General features: G+C 45.5%; 1 protein-coding gene across 2 annotated transcripts in view; it reads right to left on the reverse strand.

Annotated features, from left to right (window-relative positions):
* Nucleotides 1-17,692, reverse strand: part of DPYSL3 (dihydropyrimidinase like 3) — a 113,470-nt gene that overhangs the window by 4,651 nt on the left and 91,127 nt on the right. For both annotated transcript variants that reach the window (XM_011367489.2, XM_011367490.2), the window contains exons 7-13: nt 14,798-14,866; nt 10,748-10,868; nt 6,680-6,836; nt 5,888-6,029; nt 4,693-4,863; nt 3,348-3,527; nt 521-683 (exon numbers count right to left, since the gene is read on the reverse strand). In XM_011367489.2, coding sequence (XP_011365791.1) covers nt 521-683; nt 3,348-3,527; nt 4,693-4,863; nt 5,888-6,029; nt 6,680-6,836; nt 10,748-10,868; nt 14,798-14,866 — 1,003 coding nt within the window. The remainder of the gene's footprint in view (nt 1-520; nt 684-3,347; nt 3,528-4,692; nt 4,864-5,887; nt 6,030-6,679; nt 6,837-10,747; nt 10,869-14,797; nt 14,867-17,692) is intronic.

Consider the following 17,692-nt stretch of genomic DNA (forward strand, 5'->3'; position numbering starts at 1 on the left):
GGATGGGCCCCGCAGCCCCAGCACGAAAGGAAGCATCGACGTGCCTTATGGCCACTCAGAAAGGAGCTGCTAAAAGCTTAGGGGTTAGGGTAGCTAGGGAGCAATAGAAAATGGCAAAAATTCTGACAAAAATTTCTGCAACTAGCATAATGGGACCTCTGGCCACATCGCCTCAAAACTTCTAGGCTTTTCCTTTTGCCTTCCTCCCCTAGGTATGTCTCCCTACCTGGTTTATTCCCTGTTGTCCTGTTTCTCCCATTCTTTACTCCCCATCAACCAAATCAAGGCCAATCTAGGCAGACTTGGTGATCATTTACACTTGATCCTTAACCTGACTGAGTGGTATCTCGCTATCCCAATGGGACCTCTTTTTAATTCAGCAAACCTTCCAGCTTGTCAACTAACCACCACCCTAAAAGTGGGCCACGATCACCCGCCAGACTCTGAGCCCTGCTCTTCCCCTTTCCCTCTTCCTTCCTCCCTTTCCCACTCACGGTCACCCTCAGCTTATCTGGCTCACCCGACAGGCTGAATCCGGACTGGTGGAGGTTCCTCACGGGCGGGTTCGGCCGCGTGGGAGAGCCCCGGGTGGAGCCCGCCGGGGTGCCCGCCTTGGGCGTGGTGGTCAGGTCGAACACGGGCCCATCGTACATGCCCCTCGGGACCGCGTGCAGGTCTGCCATCTGCGGCAGAGAAAGGGCGTCACCAAGTATTCCCGCAACAGTGACGGGTCTGCTCTAGGTAGCACAAATGTATTAGCGAACTAAGCATGTGTAGTGGAGCCAGATAATAACAATATTATTTTAAGGGAAGGAAACATAGTGTCAAATAAAGTGGAGTGTCACAATAGAGTGATGATGAAGGAGGCTGGTGAAGGTCTTTCTAAATAGGTGACCCTTGATCTTAAAGGAGCTTGTTATGGGGCCGGGGTTGAGGGAGGAGGCTACGAGATGGGGGCGTGGGGTGTGGCTGGCAGCGTTCCCTGCAGAGGAAACCCATGGTAGAAATGTTAGGGAACAGAAGCGCCTGCACAGCCGGAGCAGAGTGGGTGGGAAGGGCGGTAGGGTGAGATGAGATGCCCTGGGAGCTCCATCCTCAGGCTCCTCAGCACAGATCAGAGTCATCAGGCCTCGGAATGAGCCTCCCAGCCTGATCCCCTGACCTCTGGCTATGGCTGTGAACTTGGCTTGGGACTGTGGAGCCAGCCAGTAATAGCACTCGAGGGATGCTCTGGGCTAGGCCTGGTGCCAGGCGCTGGGGCTTATGGTCCCATGAAACATGATGACTCCCCAAAGGGGCTCCTGGTCTTTTAGACAAACACTGCAAGACCACCCAGTGGGTACAGCGGTACCCGTTAGAGCTGAGGCGATGAGGACACAACGCTGGAGCAGCCTGACAGCACAGGATGGCCCATCGGAAGGCTTCCGAGGACATCTGCCATAGAGGCTTCCTTCTCCTCTGCTAGTGACTCAGGTGCAGGCAGAGAAGCCAAGCTCATCAAATTTGCAGATGCTAATGATCCAAAACCTTGACCCACAATTCCAGATCATCGTCATTTCTTTGGGTCCAGATTCTAAGTCATGTTCACGGAAATAAAGAACTGATATATGGGAAGGTTGAGATTGATTTCCTTCTCTCTTAGGCCAAAACTTGAGTATGGAATTTTGCTCCACACTATCCAACTTTAAAATGACCACTAATAAAGAGATAAGAATGGTGAAAGGACTTAAAACATTGTCATAAAATAAACAGTGGACGGCTACAGGGATGTTTAGACTAAGGGACAGATGACTCTGGAAACACGCAGATGCTCTAAGAGGCAGGTTGAGCTTGTTCCATGCAGGTGCTGGGAGCAGAACAGACCTGATTGGTTGACTTTAGGGAGGTCGATTTCAGCCCAGCAGAAGGAAGTGTATTCTCACAGGCAGAGCTGGTCAGCTACCTCATGAGATGGGGAGACTCTCTGTGTTGCAAATGTCCACACGGAGGCCGGACCACCTGTTACTGGGATCACTGGGGGTCTGGGAGTGGGGTGGGCACTCGGGTATTGAGTTTATATGAGCCTCTCTCTAATGGACATCATGATGTTTGCCTAGATTCCTGTCCCCAACCCCCAACATGTCATCACCACTGAAGACTCGTTCTCTCAGCTCCTGGGCGTGTTGGCAGCAGACGGTTCACAGCTGAGTCCTTCTCAAGAATGGCCCTCAGCTGAAGAGAGCCACCTTGCCAAGGAACAGTCCACATCCCATGGCTAGTTGGTAGGCTGGGGCTGGGGCTGCAGGGAGTGCATATAAAGGCCCAGACCCTTTTCAAGGACCAGCCTCGTTGGGGATGAGCCGAGGCCTTTGTTACAGCTGCATTCCAGTCCATATTCTCCCTCTGCCCCACCCTGCTTCCGACATTGTGCCACAAGGGCAGATCCTGAGAGCAATCCCCAGGAAACTGCCTACTTGAAAATCTCTCTCCCAGAGCCTGTTTCCCAGGGAAACTGCTCTGAGACACTCTTTCTCCCCCTGACCTGCAGGAAGGCAGGGGGGATGGCTGTGGGTGGTCCAGGTGAAGGCAGGCAGGACTGCTTCCCCTGCATGGGCCCACAGTGACTTGCAGAGTGAGCCCCCTCTTCCTCTCCCCACCAGCTCCTCCATCCCACGTGCATGGATGACTGTGTCTCTTCTAACAGAGGAAGTCAGAAGCACGGTTCAAATTCCAGGAACCCAGGGCTGGTCTAACCCTACTTTGTGGAGCCCTACGCTTACCTGAAAGTGACTTGGAGATTATGTGGGGGTAGGAAGGAAAGCTGAAGAGACGGAGTTCTGAGCCTCCCCCTAAATCAACTAGAGCTGTTTGGTTCGTAATATGTAGGTAGGTAGGTGGGTAGATATACATGTGTGTGTTAAACTGTCTGTCATAAATAAGATCTTATTTGAACCACAGAACTAGCTGAGTTAGAAGCATTTGCCCTTGTGGAGCAAACTGGATAGGATGAAACAGGGAGGTGTGGGTGTGGATTGCTGGTTCTCACAGTACACCTTAAAGAGTAATTTATTTTTTAAAAATATTCACTGACAGTATTTTGAATTATTACAATTTTAAATTATTTTAAAGGAAAATGATACAAAAATGGGAAAATATCACTTGCAAGAAACTTTCTTAGGCCCAAAAAGGTTTTGAAACCCCTTTTTATGTACATGAAATATTTGATTGTCCTTTGGGGAGAGATCATTGCCGTGAACTTCTTTGGGAGAGTCGGGAGCACACAGATCCCTCCCGACCCATGGTTACTATTCCTATGCCAGACAGGACACAAACCCTGTCCCCCCACCCCTGGCTCTGGGGCTTCTCACCTTCCTCCTGGCTTTTATGCGCTTGTAGACATAGTCGGAGAAGGGGCTGCAGGGGATGAAGCGGCCAGCCCCCTGGGTCACGTGCAGGCCGCCATCTTCCAGCATGATCTTGCCCTGACAGATGACCACCAGAGGGGCTCCACGCAGCTCCATCCCTTCAAAGATGTTGTACTCTGCAGCCTAGAGATGGGGTGAGGGACAAAGCCACGGGCATGGGCATGGGCATGGGGCAGGGAGAAAGAGGAACGCGTTCTCACGTGCTTGGGATCCTGCCTTCAGTGTTACTAGAACTGACTTGCCAGCAAGCTGGGAAAAGCTTACAATGCATCCACAAGCTTTCAGTGGGTAGAGGCCCCAGGGATAGATGCTCGCTAAGTAAAGGCTGGGATTCCTAGCAAAGAGAAGCATCCAGTCTTTAGTGAGGTCACCTATGGAAGTAAATATTGTCACTGGAAGTGTTCAAGGAGAAGCTGGATAACTAGCAGGACTTACATCCCCGCCAACCCGAAATTAAATAATGACATGACACAATGTTTAAGCAAAGTCCATCCCCACTAAAAAATGGGATTTCTTCCTACTTCCTTAGTCACTCAACAAATGAGAAGCATCAATGCAAAAAGGTTAAGGGCATCAGTCTGGAGTCAGGTTGTCTGGGTTTGATTCCAAGCTTCACTATTTCCTTGCTGCCCAAATTATTTAATCTCTCTGTACCTCAGTTTCCTTTAAAATAGGGGCTACCTGTGGAAGACTGTTATAGAGATTGAATGAATTAAAAGCATAATGCCTGAAACTTAAGTGCTTAGAAAATATTAACTATCTTTACTCACGAGTATGAACTCCCTGTCTGTTAGGCACTGTGCTTTATTATCTTCCACCTGAAACTCATGAGGAATTCTGATTTTTTTCCCATTCTCTTTCCTTCTTGGCACAAGTTACCAATAGCACTCCTTGCCCTTCTGGAGGAAGGTATGACCACGGGACTGGCTTTGGCCAATGTGGCATGAGTGGAAGCAATGTCTTAAAACAGCTTTCAGAGTCAGTATACCACTTCCCATGTCCTGCCCCGCAACAGCTCCACCTCAGCAATCGTGGAAGCGTGTGTAAAGATGAGACCTCTATCAGCCTCCACCCTGAGTGACAATGATGGGCAGAGCCCCTCTGCTGACCCATTTTAGAAAACATGAGTGAGAAATACACTGTTAAGGCTTTAAGTCACTGAGAACTGGGGTTATTGCAGCACATCCTAGTCTAAGCACGCTGGTACACCACATGCACACAACTCCCCTGACCGAGCTCCTTGCGTGCATTCTCCACCCTGCCCCACTCCCACCAGCCCCAGCCTTACCGACTGGTGGTTCTTGGCGGACACAATCTTTACAGCATCTGGATCCCAGATCACCAGGTCGCTGTCAGAACCCACAGATATTCTTCCCTTGCGGGGATACAGGTTGAAGATCTTGGCAGCATTCGTGCTAGTCACGGCCACGAACTGGTTTTCATCCATTTTCCCGGTGGCCTATTGAAATAAATACACTTTTTAAAAAATTTGTCAATGCAGGGCTTCTGAGCTCAGGGTCAGGTGACCACAATGGCACAAAAATATAAAGAAGGGCTTCTAAGGTTGTGAGCACAGAACCCATCCAGCAAACTTCAGAATCAGCTGGGTGTCATGGTCACCCAGGCAAAATGGTTAAATTCATGGTTTAAGATGGAAGTTATTGTTCCTGAAGTGTGCATTTTTTCTGGTTATATGCACGTATTTACTGACTTTTACCCCTTCTAATTCCAAAAAGGATTATAGAGAGTTCACAGTAAAAAACAAATGTGATGATGAGCTCATTTTTTAGATATGTGTTTGTATTCACATGGGCATAGGATAAATATGGAAAAACCTCATCCAAAAGATAACAACGGTTATCCCTGGGGTGTGGAACTATGAGTAATTTTTATTTTCTTTTGTGTGTGTATTTTTTGGTGGTTTCCAAGCGTTCTTTATTGAGAATGTATCATGTAGTTAATAAAAATATTATTTTTAAACAATTCTAGAGTGTCAAGATAAACACATGCATACATTCAGAAACATATAACAATATAAAAAATAATAAAAAGACAATCTAAGTATGTAAAAGAGTCAATCTAAGTGTGTAAAAAACCTCCCACTTCTCGAAACAAAAAGGCTCGGTAAGGAAAAAAGAATTTAGTTTGAAATCTAGCTTGGAGCTTCCTGGTAGCCAAGAAGAAAAGGGGGAACATGGTAGATTACAAGGTGTAGATAAATGAGACATTATATCCTATGCATTCCATTTAGCTTTGAAATAAGTGTCTTTAGAGGTTTTAAAACTGAAAATGGAAATGTGATCAACTTAATAATTACTAATTTTAGTAAAATCTTTGGGAGAAACCTCCATTTGCATGGCTATTTTTTTTGTCAGCTTCTGTGATGTTAACAAGGAAAATAAAACCAGGCCCTTTTGCCAGAAGACACTGATAGACAATCACTTGTACATCCTGGCCCACCCTCCCATGACCTTGATCCTTACCACAGCCTTGTCCCAAATGACAGACATCCGCTCCTCTACCCCGTTGGTGCCCTCGGGAATGGCTGTGAAATTGTCCTTCCCGATTGCTTTCTGGGCGGTGCTGAAGGTGCAGTGGGCACTGCCAGAAAGCTGCAGGTCCCCACTGGCAAAGGAGAAAAACTCCATGTGAATGGCAGAGGTGACTAGGAACACCTTGGAGGCCCAGACTTGAGCACCTAGAGTCAGCATCTAGAGTGCCAGAGCTTGAGTTTGGATTCTTCCTCTTCTTCTTGACAACTATGTTAAGGTGGGTGAATTTCTCTAAAGCAAGCTTACCCCACATGGAAAATGAGCGGGAGAGAGGGGGCGACATCATCTCTGTGTTATAAAGTAGAAGGGACCCAAATGAATAATGAGACTGATCCAGAGAGGGCGACAGCAAACGAGTCCCCCCATAATTCTGGTTAGGGGGTAAATAATTTAGTCTTTCTGACCTTCAGCTGTAATCTGTAAAATGGTTATGAAAGTCCCTCACTCATAAAGTTGTCATGAAGAACAATGAGATCGTGTGTGGTCTTACCCTAGGGCTTGGCACACAACGCATATCAACTGCTATTACCATTATTAATAGAACTATATAGTATTTTAAAAAATACAATGGAGGCGAGCCTGCTGTCTGTGCAGGGGAATTCTCAACGTCTTTCCCTCACTGCAGACTCTAGTCTAGCTGATGGATGGCCGGCTCCCATCCTCATCCCACCGGTTACGGGACGTTTCCACTCAATGCCTACTTGCAGGTCATTCTGCACCAACCTGGCCAGCAAGGAGTTGATGTAGTCAGGAGTGGTCGGGTCAGGACTCAGAGGTGGGGATGTCACAAAGGCAGCTGCTTTGGCCCAGTTCTTGCTCCAGTAATGGGTTCCATCTGTGCCGAGACTGGCAGTGATGGGCTCACCAAAGACCACGTTTCCTGCAAGGGGTAGGGAATAGGCACAGGGTTTGCATCAGCCCTGGACCGGTTTAGATAAATCATAGTCCTTTAGCCTACTCAAGGCTGTGGCTCTGAAGTCAGCAGTCCTGGGTTCAAGTCAACGGTCCCATCTTTTCTAAGCCTCTGCTTTTCTAGCTGCTAAATTGGAACAATATTGTATTCCCCAGATTATAAGAAGCCATCGGTTGCAAGATGCAGTATAATTGTTCAAATTTTGAGGCAAATTAAACTCTGTGGCAAAAGAAAAAAAATGTATACATTGATTATAAAATTCATCCTCATTTCAGAAATGTTAAAATGTGAAATAGACCTATCCTGGTATTAATGAAACAAAATGACGCCCACTTCTCAGACTTACGAAAATAAAAGGATTTGGCATATGCAAAGTGTCTGGTACACAGGAGATGCTCAGCAAATTTGATTTCTTCATACCTCCTCCTCCTTCCTGTTGTAGAGGCCCAAAGGCCCAAATGCACCCATGTCACTGGGAACTGCTAGATCCTGCTGTTCCGAGGACATGCATTGGTTCCACAAAGTAAAATCTACTCCTGTGGCTGAGAGGTTCTTGTGATTTTTTTCTATCGTTTGTTACTCCTTAAGGCAAGGAGTGATTTGCTCAAAAACACCCAATAACCTGGGGTACATCAAAGATGAGGATAACTTCCTGGACCCTGTGTCTGGAATTAGGGACTTAAATGTCCCAACCAAGGAGAGGGGAGGAAGGATATTGGAAAATATACTAACCTAAGCTTTTGTTGTGCTTCTTAAAGAAGGGATAGTGATGCATAAGGCAAATGCTGTCTCTTAGAAGGTAGGGTGGTACCAAATTTCTCGGTATCAGAATCTTAAGCTACATATGGTCCATATAGCTCTGGATTTCTTTAGCTTTGGTCCTCCATCTTCCATATTCAAGTTCCCCAAAAGGTCGAAGTTTAAGAGGGCTCTATGGCCAGGATTATAAATAGGTTTTGCCTTGCTTCAACTCCTACTAATTGAATTTGGTTCCCAGATTTCTATGTAGGAAAGAATTCTAATAATGCTTCTGGTCTCGCTAGAAAAGGCTCATGATTGATTTGTGATGTCTGCCATGGGCAAAGGAAGGAAGCAATAACAACAATTTACATACGACAGCCCTGCTCTTTGCAATGACAGTAAAAAGGATCTGCACATGACTAATGGGAATCTCAAGGACTCCCCCAAAATGTTTACCGAATTAAATCCTTTAAGGACGCAAAGTAATTAAGACATGAAAATCAAGTAAAGCACTCTAATACCATTAAGAGAAATACTGCCTTAAAAGTGGAAGAACTCTCTTTTTGTACTTTCTTTAGATGGAAGGGTAGAATAAGCAAAGGCTGTCATTCTGCCTGGGCGTGAATGACAGCTCTCCCAGCTGGGGGACCCTGGACGAGCTGTGTTTCGATTTCCTCATCTGAAAAATGGGGATAATAATACCTATTTCTCAGAGTTTTTTGAGAAGTCCACCTAATAAATTTAAAGTACATTGCATCATTGCATTTCACCTGATTGCACTGTGACGATATTGCATTTTTAAAAATTGAAGGCAAGACCCTCTCCACCAGCACAAAGATTACGACTTGCTGAAGGCTCAGATAATGGTTAGCGTTTTTCAGCAATAAAGTGTTTTTAATTAAGGTATTCACATTTTTTAGACATAATGCTACTGCACACTTAATAGACTATAATATAGTATAAACCTAACTGTTACATGCATTGGGAAACCAAAAAATTTGTGTTTCACTTGCTTCATTACAATATTCGCTTTATGGCAGTGGTCTGGAACCAAGCCCGCAACATCTCCGAGATATACCTGTATTTATCTCAGTGCAGGATACATGTGTGTCCTTCTTAAATTATAGATTCCTGATATTAATTCTGAGCAGCCATGCTGAACTGGTAAAGAGAACCTGGTGATTAAACTCACTGGGACTTACGGAGTAACCTGGTCAGGAGGGAAGATTGAACCCTGCTATACTCTGTCTTCCAGCTCTGAATGCTCTGGACTCTTTCTCTGAGAATGACAGTTCCTGAGATGTTTATTGGCTCCAATAGCAACAGCCAGTTTTTCATCACTGAAATAACGCTGCCCTTCCACCCTGCAGACCCAGCTGGACCAGTTCTCCTTGCCAGTGAAGCATGAGCCAGAAGGCGAAAGGTGAGGAATTTTTCAACATGAAGTTTAAAATAAGACCCAGCATATAATTGAAACACTTTGTCCTGAGGCCCCCCAGGTCATCCTAAAAACGGGTCCCAGACAAAATGTAGCCATCAGCGGCAGGTTAGAGAAGGCGAGCAGGTTAAGTGGTCACGGAAAGAGGTGTGGGGGTGTTCCTTATGCTCCTTTCTGTCTTTTCTTTTTTTTCTTTTTTTCTGCCTTTCTCCAGGAATGGGTAAGGAACACTGGACTGTTTTCTGGCTCTCACGCGATGACTCAGACCCTGTGGAGCAACCACACATGTCATGTCGAGACATTTAAAAGCTGAGAGAGAAAACAGCAGACTTACCATGAGCAGGGTAAGGAGGAGCCCCAGATTCTACCAGCTGGAAGGGCTATCAGACAATTAGGACAACTCCCCTCTGTAAAAAAGGGTCCCCTTTGCCAGAAGGCCAGGCCCTGAACACTCGGCCATCAGCGTCAGCTGGGACTATTTTTAGCTGCCCCAGTCACTCACATCTGGAGCTTTACACACCAGTTCTGCGTGTGGTAGATGAATCATTCATCCTGGGTCTCTCCATTACCAAAATGGCCACCAGCCTACAACAGCAACGATTGTACAAGCGGCCCAGAGATTCCTCTTTCACGACTAAAACAGAGCCCTCTGCCTCCAGTTTCTCAACCACACTCTGTTCACAAGGGAGCCCATTAGTCTGCTATTAAGGACAAGAATTCAAAGCAGAAAGGAAAGCTTTAAAATGAGAGTGAACTTTAGCTTAGCAAGAGGTGAGCAAATGAAGCCCAAGTTAACAGCAGTGGAGGAAAGCAGCAGAGGGCAGGAGGGAATGGGGACAGAGCTCTGGGTCATGTGGCCGTGATGCCAGGCACACTTTGGAGACCCAGTCAGCCTCTTTCTAAAACAATCTGTGCTAATCTGTGTGGCTCAGGGTAGGGGTACCCTGCCCTGCTCCGGCCTTCAGCCCTGTCCAATCAATCACACTGCCCCCAGAGCAGATACGGTTCAGGGATGAGCCCATGACCCTAAGCCACGGCCATCGCACTCCCGAGAACTTGGGCTTGAGCTGTTGGAAAAGATGTACTCCACCTCCTCATCATGCTCCCCACCAAGAATGGAGGACAACAGGCACCTCTTGGCATTTATTATTATCACTGTTCGTACTGAAAATAAAGCCAAGAGAGGCCATCAGACTCAAGACAGGAATGAGAGTGACAGAGCCCTGATCTCATTGTTTAAACCCCTTCCACCTGGCCACGTCTGAAACACCTTCAACCAAGAAGTTACTTTTGCTTAAATCAGTTGGAGTTGGACCTTTGACTTCTGCATCCAATATTATCTTGACTAATATGTCCATTTAATAAAGCTTAGTTCCTGTGAATTGACAATCAAAGCTCAAAGAGAGGAAGAAAGATGAGTCACATCTCCAAGGAACTGATTCAAGCTGTGTCAAGACAGGTAAACCAGTTATCCTTCCTGAACCTCAGTTTACTCACCTGCCAAATGGGAGAAATCTGGGATCCTGCTATCCACACAGATATGGAAAAAAGCAAATGAAGCCCATTTGGCTAATGTGGACGAGGGGCTCTCCAGAGAGCAAGGCAATGAGCAAAACAGGCACCATTTATACAGGACATCCAGGGATGGGAGGACACACATGGAGCTTCAAGGCCCCGAGATCTTGGGAGCGCAAATCACCTTTTTTCCTGGCTTGTGAGATGAGGTCAGCTGCACTCTTGCTCATAACCTTCGTGACATAGAGAGGGCAGTTGGTTTGGCTGGCGATGGTGATGGCACGGAACACGGCCTCAGCTTCCAGCTGCAAAAAAAAAAAAAAAAGGTCTCCAGGAGTCAACAGGAAGAGGAGCCTCTCAAAGTTGCCACTCCCCTGTCTCCACAAACTGGGAGCACAGTGCAGTGCAGAGGTTAAACGCCTGGATGATCTGAAGATGAATGCTGGGTAGAAGGCTCAGATTTAGTACCTCCCGGCTGTGTCCCTTTACTAGGTTTCTCAGAGCGTCTGCCCCTCTCCTGTGCAGTGGAGATCGGGAGAGGACAGCATAGAGTTGTTTTATGACAGCGGTGCCTGGCACATAGTAAGCACTGCATTGACATAGCTAGTTTTTCCTTGGCCAATTCTCCTCTTTCTGTGATTATCACAAAGCCCACGCAGTTGAAAGCCTTTGCTCCCTAGTCTTCCCACGGCAGATACTCTGGCAAAACACAATCCCAATACCAATATGTATAAAACAACCAGTGAAGGCTGTTAGCCATCACGCTTCCTCAGATCTTTTCCTGCAGCAAACTGGTGGTCAGTGATGGGTTAATTCCAGCGGGCATGTCTTATACTACTAATTCCTGGACTTCTCGGCACAAAGACTTCTTTTGTTATGGATCTCCTCCATTCCACCCTCATGTAGAGTTCATGTTTTCAAAGATGCTAACCAGCCCACTTGCAGTTATTAGGTAAGAAATAGTGAGTTTTCACTTACTTTATTAACAAATCAGTGTTTGAGAGCTCAGGCTTTCTTAAAGGACCTGGGTCTGAGTTCTGATTCTGCCATTTAGAAGTCGGGTGACCTCGGGTACCTTACACAACCTCCCAAATCCTGAATTTCCTTGTCTTTAAAGTGGGGATAATAATAGGATCTGACACATATGGCTGTTGTGCATATTAAAAGAGTTCATCCTTGTAAGGCCATCAGCCCACTCCTGGGACAAGGCCAGCGTTCCTAGAAGGGTGGCTATTGGTCTTGCTGATGGCAGCTTCTGACCGCTGTGCGATAGCCTGTGTTACTCGCCAAAGTTACTACCCAAGTTAGTCCAATTCGGCCCAGAGCAGTGACATTGGCATTTGTCCATTTGATCATTAAAAGGTTTTTTTTTTTTTTTTTTTTTTGATGGATATGATGTTCTGGTTAGCCTCTTGCAGCCGGACCCTTCAAAAAACACCAAAAATAGCCTGCAGACGCTCAGTGCTTATATAGTGCAAACCAATTATTGCCCGTGGTGAGTGTGGCTCAGCAGACAGACTCTAAGAGCTTGGCTGGTCCAGCTGGTGTCCCCCCCGCCCCCCACTGCACTATGTCCCACGTGGACGAGGTCCTGGAGGTCCCTGACCACAGGGGAATGCAGCCACCTTCCTGAACCACTCCACTGCTGGAGTGGCGTCGTGGGGTCTCTGAACAGCACCATCATGGTAGCTGAGTGTGCTGTGAACGGAGAAGGGGCAGGCTCCTCCCATGCCCCACCTGCCTCTTCACTCCTACGCTGACCACCCCAGCCGCCCTAGGACCTCAGTCCCGGCCCTTTGATTTCACTCCCTCGCAGCTCTGCAGGTTCTTCAGCACCTTGACAACATGACTATCTTTGGAAGGTTACATCACTTTCCAGCTTCACCCAAAAGGGCTTCCAGGGTTGTCGGGATCAGCAGCCAAGAGGCTTTCTACTAAAAAGGAGATGAGAATGGGAGGGGAGGGGTTGAACAAACAAACCAAGAACAAAAATAGACTTTGTTCAGAAATCCCTTGGCTGCTGCTGAAGGATCTATCTTGCCAGCACATCTCAACAGTGACCAGCATTTAAGAAACGCGTCACAAACAGTGCTGGTCATCCTGGCCAACTCACACTGTGCAAACAACCTTCCAATCCTTCAGACACGATGGGCCAGAGCCTTAACTTCTTTGAGCTTCGGCTCCTTTGCACACCAATAACACCAACTACCCAGAGCAGCAAGGACATCTGGGACAATGCAGTTAGCACAACACCAGGGAAAAACAAAGAATCCAAAAAAAGGAACCGGCAATAAAGAACAAAAATTTTTTCAAAAATGCCCGGAACACCAACCCAAAAAATTTTTTTTTTTCACAAGAGGATAAAAGAGATATAAGAGTCACAGGTACAAAACAAAAAGAAGAGATATGTACACATAGCAAAAAAAGAACAACAAAAAAACGAGAGAAAACATCTCACAACACACAGTTAAAAATTTTTTTTCTTGTAATAAGAAATTTTAAGGTCTACGCTCTTATCAACTTTCAAATATGCGATACAGTATCATTAACTACAGTCACCGTGCTGCACCTCTCATCCCCAGGACTTACTTATTTTATAACTGGAAGGTTGTTGCTTTTGACCATCCTCATCCAGTGGCCCCTTCCCCTGCCTCTGGCATCCACCAATCTGTTTTTTGTTTCTATGAACTTGGTTGATTTTTTTTGGGGGGGTGGGGGTGTTTTGTTTTTTAGATTCTACATATAAATGAGATCTTATGGTATTGATCCTTCTCTATCTGACTTATTTCCCGTAGCAAAAGGCCCTCAAGGCCATGTTATTACAAATGGCAGAATTTCATTCTTTTTTATGGCTGAATAATATTCTACTGTGTGTGTACATGTGTGTGTATATACTATATTTCTTTCATCCACTCATCCATCGATGGACACTTAAATTGTTTCCATATCTTAGTTATTGTAAATAATGCTGCAATGAACATAGGGGTACAGATATCTTTTGGAATGAGTATTTTTGTTTTCTTTGAATAAATACCAGAAGTGAAGTCATTAGTAGTTCTATTTTTAAGTTTTTGAGGAACCTCCTTACTGTTTTTCATAATGGCTATACCAATTTACATTCCCACCAACAGACAAAATTATGAATTATTTCAACTGGTTACAAACATATTAGACAAAAGGGCTTCTGGGATGCTGATAATGTTCCATTTTTCCAACTGCGTGCTAGTTACATGAATGTATTTGGTGCGTGAAAATTCATAGTTCCTTTACAACAGAAATACTTTTCTCTATGCGTGTTACACTTCAATTTAAGGGGGAAAAAAGATCCTAAAAGAGATGGGCAGTGGGAATGCAATCATTTCTGGTTCTGACTTCTATCTGCTTGGAGAGTGGGGCTCGGAATGACACCACAGGAACAGTGTTCACTTCACTGACACGGAGGACCTTGAATTTGCTCCAGGCGCCAGACACAGGCTGATCCCCCAACACCAATATGCTCTCAGCCATATGAAGAGCCAGTTCCAGCTCTGTGCCCTGTGCCAGAAGCTGAGGTGGCTGACATCCAGAGACACGGAATCCACCCCTAGTTACCTTTCATTCCCTCTTGAGCTGCTAAGCGCAGTCACAAACCAGCATACATTTTACTCATAGGAGACTTCCATACCTGGCTGCAACCATCACCTTACAAATCAACAGACATAAGGCCTACGAAAAACCCATTCAGCCTCCTATCCATATGTCCAATATTTTGCAAGACTCAAAATATAATATGGAATAAGGGAGTGAGTGGAAATGTCTCTGAGATTCATACTGATTAAGAAGGGATTTAGATATTTACCACACCTACTGAATAACTGAATTACACTCCAACCAACATTATCATTAGAGAGATTAGGGATCAAAAGTAAGAATGTTCCTTACATTCCTTTCTAATTTTCTCAAGGGCCCAGTCAGAAGTGGTCTTTGGAAGAAATGTTCCAACATTGTTGTCTGGTATTTGTAAGAGTCTCACTATCTTTTGTGTGTTCATACACTGTGTGCGCTTGTGCCTAAGGAAGATAGGCTGCACACAAGCACTCCAAACATAAAATGATTGACAGGCTGTAAGGGAAGCTGCTGGGATTGTGATTGTGATAACCAGAGTCTCGTGGAAGATGCTGGGAACAAAAAGAAAGACTCCACTGCTGCTGCTTCTCTCCCTCCTTCCCCTCTCCCACATCGCCCCACAACTTGCCTCCTCTGGTCTGCTCAGTACATGGCCTTCTGGACCAGTTATCCCTATTTCCAACATCCGGCTTTGCTCCTAGAATGAGAAAGGGATAGAAAACAGTTTTTAGATGAGCTCGGCTGAGATTTGGAAAAATCATGCTTGTATATTCTAATTTAAAGATGTATTCGGGGCGGGGGGTGGGGAGGTGGGAAAAATAAAATATGTATGTTGAACAAATTTGTTAACTGTTTATACGAAATTGCAAAGTAGGGTAGGTAGAGTCTTAAGAGGAGAAAAAGCTTTTCAGGGAGGCTTGCTTTTACCAAAAGGAAGACAGTCTGTGAAAGGGTATCAGTTCTTTCTACATTAGGCATCAAAAGTCAAGCCAGAGCACTTACTCATTTCTTTCAAATTCAGATACTGCTGAAAGTACACACCCTTAACTCTTTTTTAAAAAAACTCACACCTGCATTTTAAAACCCATTCATTCAACAAAACTACTGAGTATCTGCTTCATGCTAAGCTCTAGGGTAGATACTTGAATTAAGGCAGCCAGGCCCCTGGCTTCCCACGACTTACAGTGTAGTGCTACATTTCCCAAAGGCTGGTCTATCTGCCGCCCACATCATAATCGACCGGGTTAAGTGTATAGCAATACAAATGTCTGCCCTATCCAGACCTACTAAATGAGGTTAAATTCTAGGAATCTGCATTTTAACAAGCTCCTCAGGCTTTTTTATGCTTTAAATTTATGACTTAAATGAATGGATTAGAATTTAACCAGACAAAACAATACCTCTAAACAGCATAACCTGAGTTAGTCTTTTGGTCAAATTCTATTTAATTAGGTGGTGGATGAGGCAGAACTGCCTATCTCTCGTGGCTGATGGCTAAATTTTTCAGACTTCTGGCCGGCTTTCTAGAAGAAGCAGGTGGCTGGGCTTCTTCAATTAGCTCATGAACTCACACTTGGGCTAATTGGAACTGACACAAATCTAAAGCCACCATCTCTGCAGGTTTGCTGGCATTTGCTCTCAAAGTACGAAGGCCAGTTCCCATGAATCTCTGTACCGGTGATGTGAGAGTTGGGGAAAGAGTGAGTTGAACAATGCTTTGTCTCACTTTGGAACTATGAGATATTTAGAAAGAAAAGAAGAACTATTTTTTTGTTGCGTTTTTGTTTGTTTGTTTGTTTGTTTTTAATAATATACAATTTTAAATGAGGAGTAGAAAGGAAAATGCATATGTTATAAGCAAACTTGAGATGTAAAACGGTCACTGTCCCCAGCTCTGCAAAATCTGCAAAAAGGTCAGAGGCTGATTTTTCCAGCGAAGTACCACTGCTTTTCATTCTTACTGTTTCATTTATTGAAACTTGGACTGAAGAAAATTTCTTCCAAACTCTGGTGCGTTTCCAGGCTGAATTGCCTGCTGAAGTCACACAAGGGTTAAAGCATCTTCTGTGCTATACAACATGCTCACTCCTATCTGGTTCAAGACTGTTGGGACAACACCCGGGACGAAGCAGTGGTGTTGTCTGGAGCAGTGGTTCCCACGCACATTCAAATCACCAGGGGAACTTTTCCAAAATATACTTGTCTAAACTCTATTCCTGGCCTCCTGAATGAGAATCTCCAGAACTAAGAATCCTAGAAATTGTTCTTTAAGCTCCACGGGTGATTCTAATACACTGCTCATGCTGGAGAGTCCTCTTCTAAAAGATATGGTGCCCCTATCCGCTGGAGGACTAAGAACGCCTTGTAAAGACTCACGGATACGACCTGACATGGATGGGGAGCCGGGGACACTTTGAGGCACTGATCACTGATGTGATTACATCACAGTCTGGGTCACAGCGCAGTTTCGGTTTGCTCCATGAGGAAAGGGACCCTGTCTTTTTTGTCTTCTCTCCCCAATGTTTCACACATCGTAGGCCCTCGATGAACATTTGTGAGATGGATGGCTAATGAGGCTGTACTCTCAGACTGTCCTGCCAGCTTGAAACTTGGAAAAATGTACCTTGTTGAGACCCACAGAAAAAGATTTTGTCTTCCTTTTTAGTCACTTTGGCATAAAATGCAGCAAGAGACTGAGTACAGCAGCTTCCTTCATTTAGATAACGTGATAAAAATCTTTTGGCTCCAGCTGAATTTAATAAACATACACTAGAAACTCATCCAAATGGAAAAATGCCCTTATTCTTTTCCTGACTGAGAACGGATCTTCCTAAGGTAGGGAGGGTGGGGCGGGGGAAACCAGAGACGCAACTGTGCTAAGGAGCCCCAGAGGAAGCTGGAGAAGACGTTTTGAGTTGGAGCCCGTTTGCCTCCACAGGGTCAAGAATGAAGACACAGCGAATTTGATTTTTAGGGCATCTGGAAGTTGGGCTGGGACCTCCAGCTGCTGCACTGAAAACCTGGAGAAAGGGGAGAATGAGGGCTCTCATATCACCAGGAAGTTTCCCACGGGGGCAAGGCATCTGGACTCTCTTTGGAAAATGATTTTATTATCTCTGGGTGTGTGGGGATGAGAAGAAGGCTGTCAGGGGCCTGACTAATTAACCTCCTTGGTCAAAAGCGAGAGAAAACTGTGCTCTTAGTCATCTCCTCCACCGATGAGACAATATTCCACCAGCTGGGCCCTGCGCTGCCGGGCGCTGCCATGCCAGGAGGCCTGAGCTGGGTGGTGGAGTAAGGGTCTGGATGTACCTTTTCTGGGTAAGACGCCCACTGAGGCATATCGCCTTAGGGGCTGAGATATTGTTCTCCCAGTTAGTGGCTGTGATCCTGTCATGGGTGACCTAATCCTTCTGAACCTCACTGTTCTCATCTACAAAACGAGAGGATGGCAGCCGTCTGCAAAAGGTTTGGTGAAGATTAAATGAGAACATACTAGAGCACTTATCAGAGCTTGGCACAC

Source organism: Pteropus vampyrus, unplaced genomic scaffold (genome assembly GCF_000151845.1).
Source record: "Pteropus vampyrus isolate Shadow unplaced genomic scaffold, Pvam_2.0 Scaffold134, whole genome shotgun sequence".
Taxonomy (NCBI): Eukaryota; Metazoa; Chordata; class Mammalia; order Chiroptera; family Pteropodidae; genus Pteropus; species Pteropus vampyrus.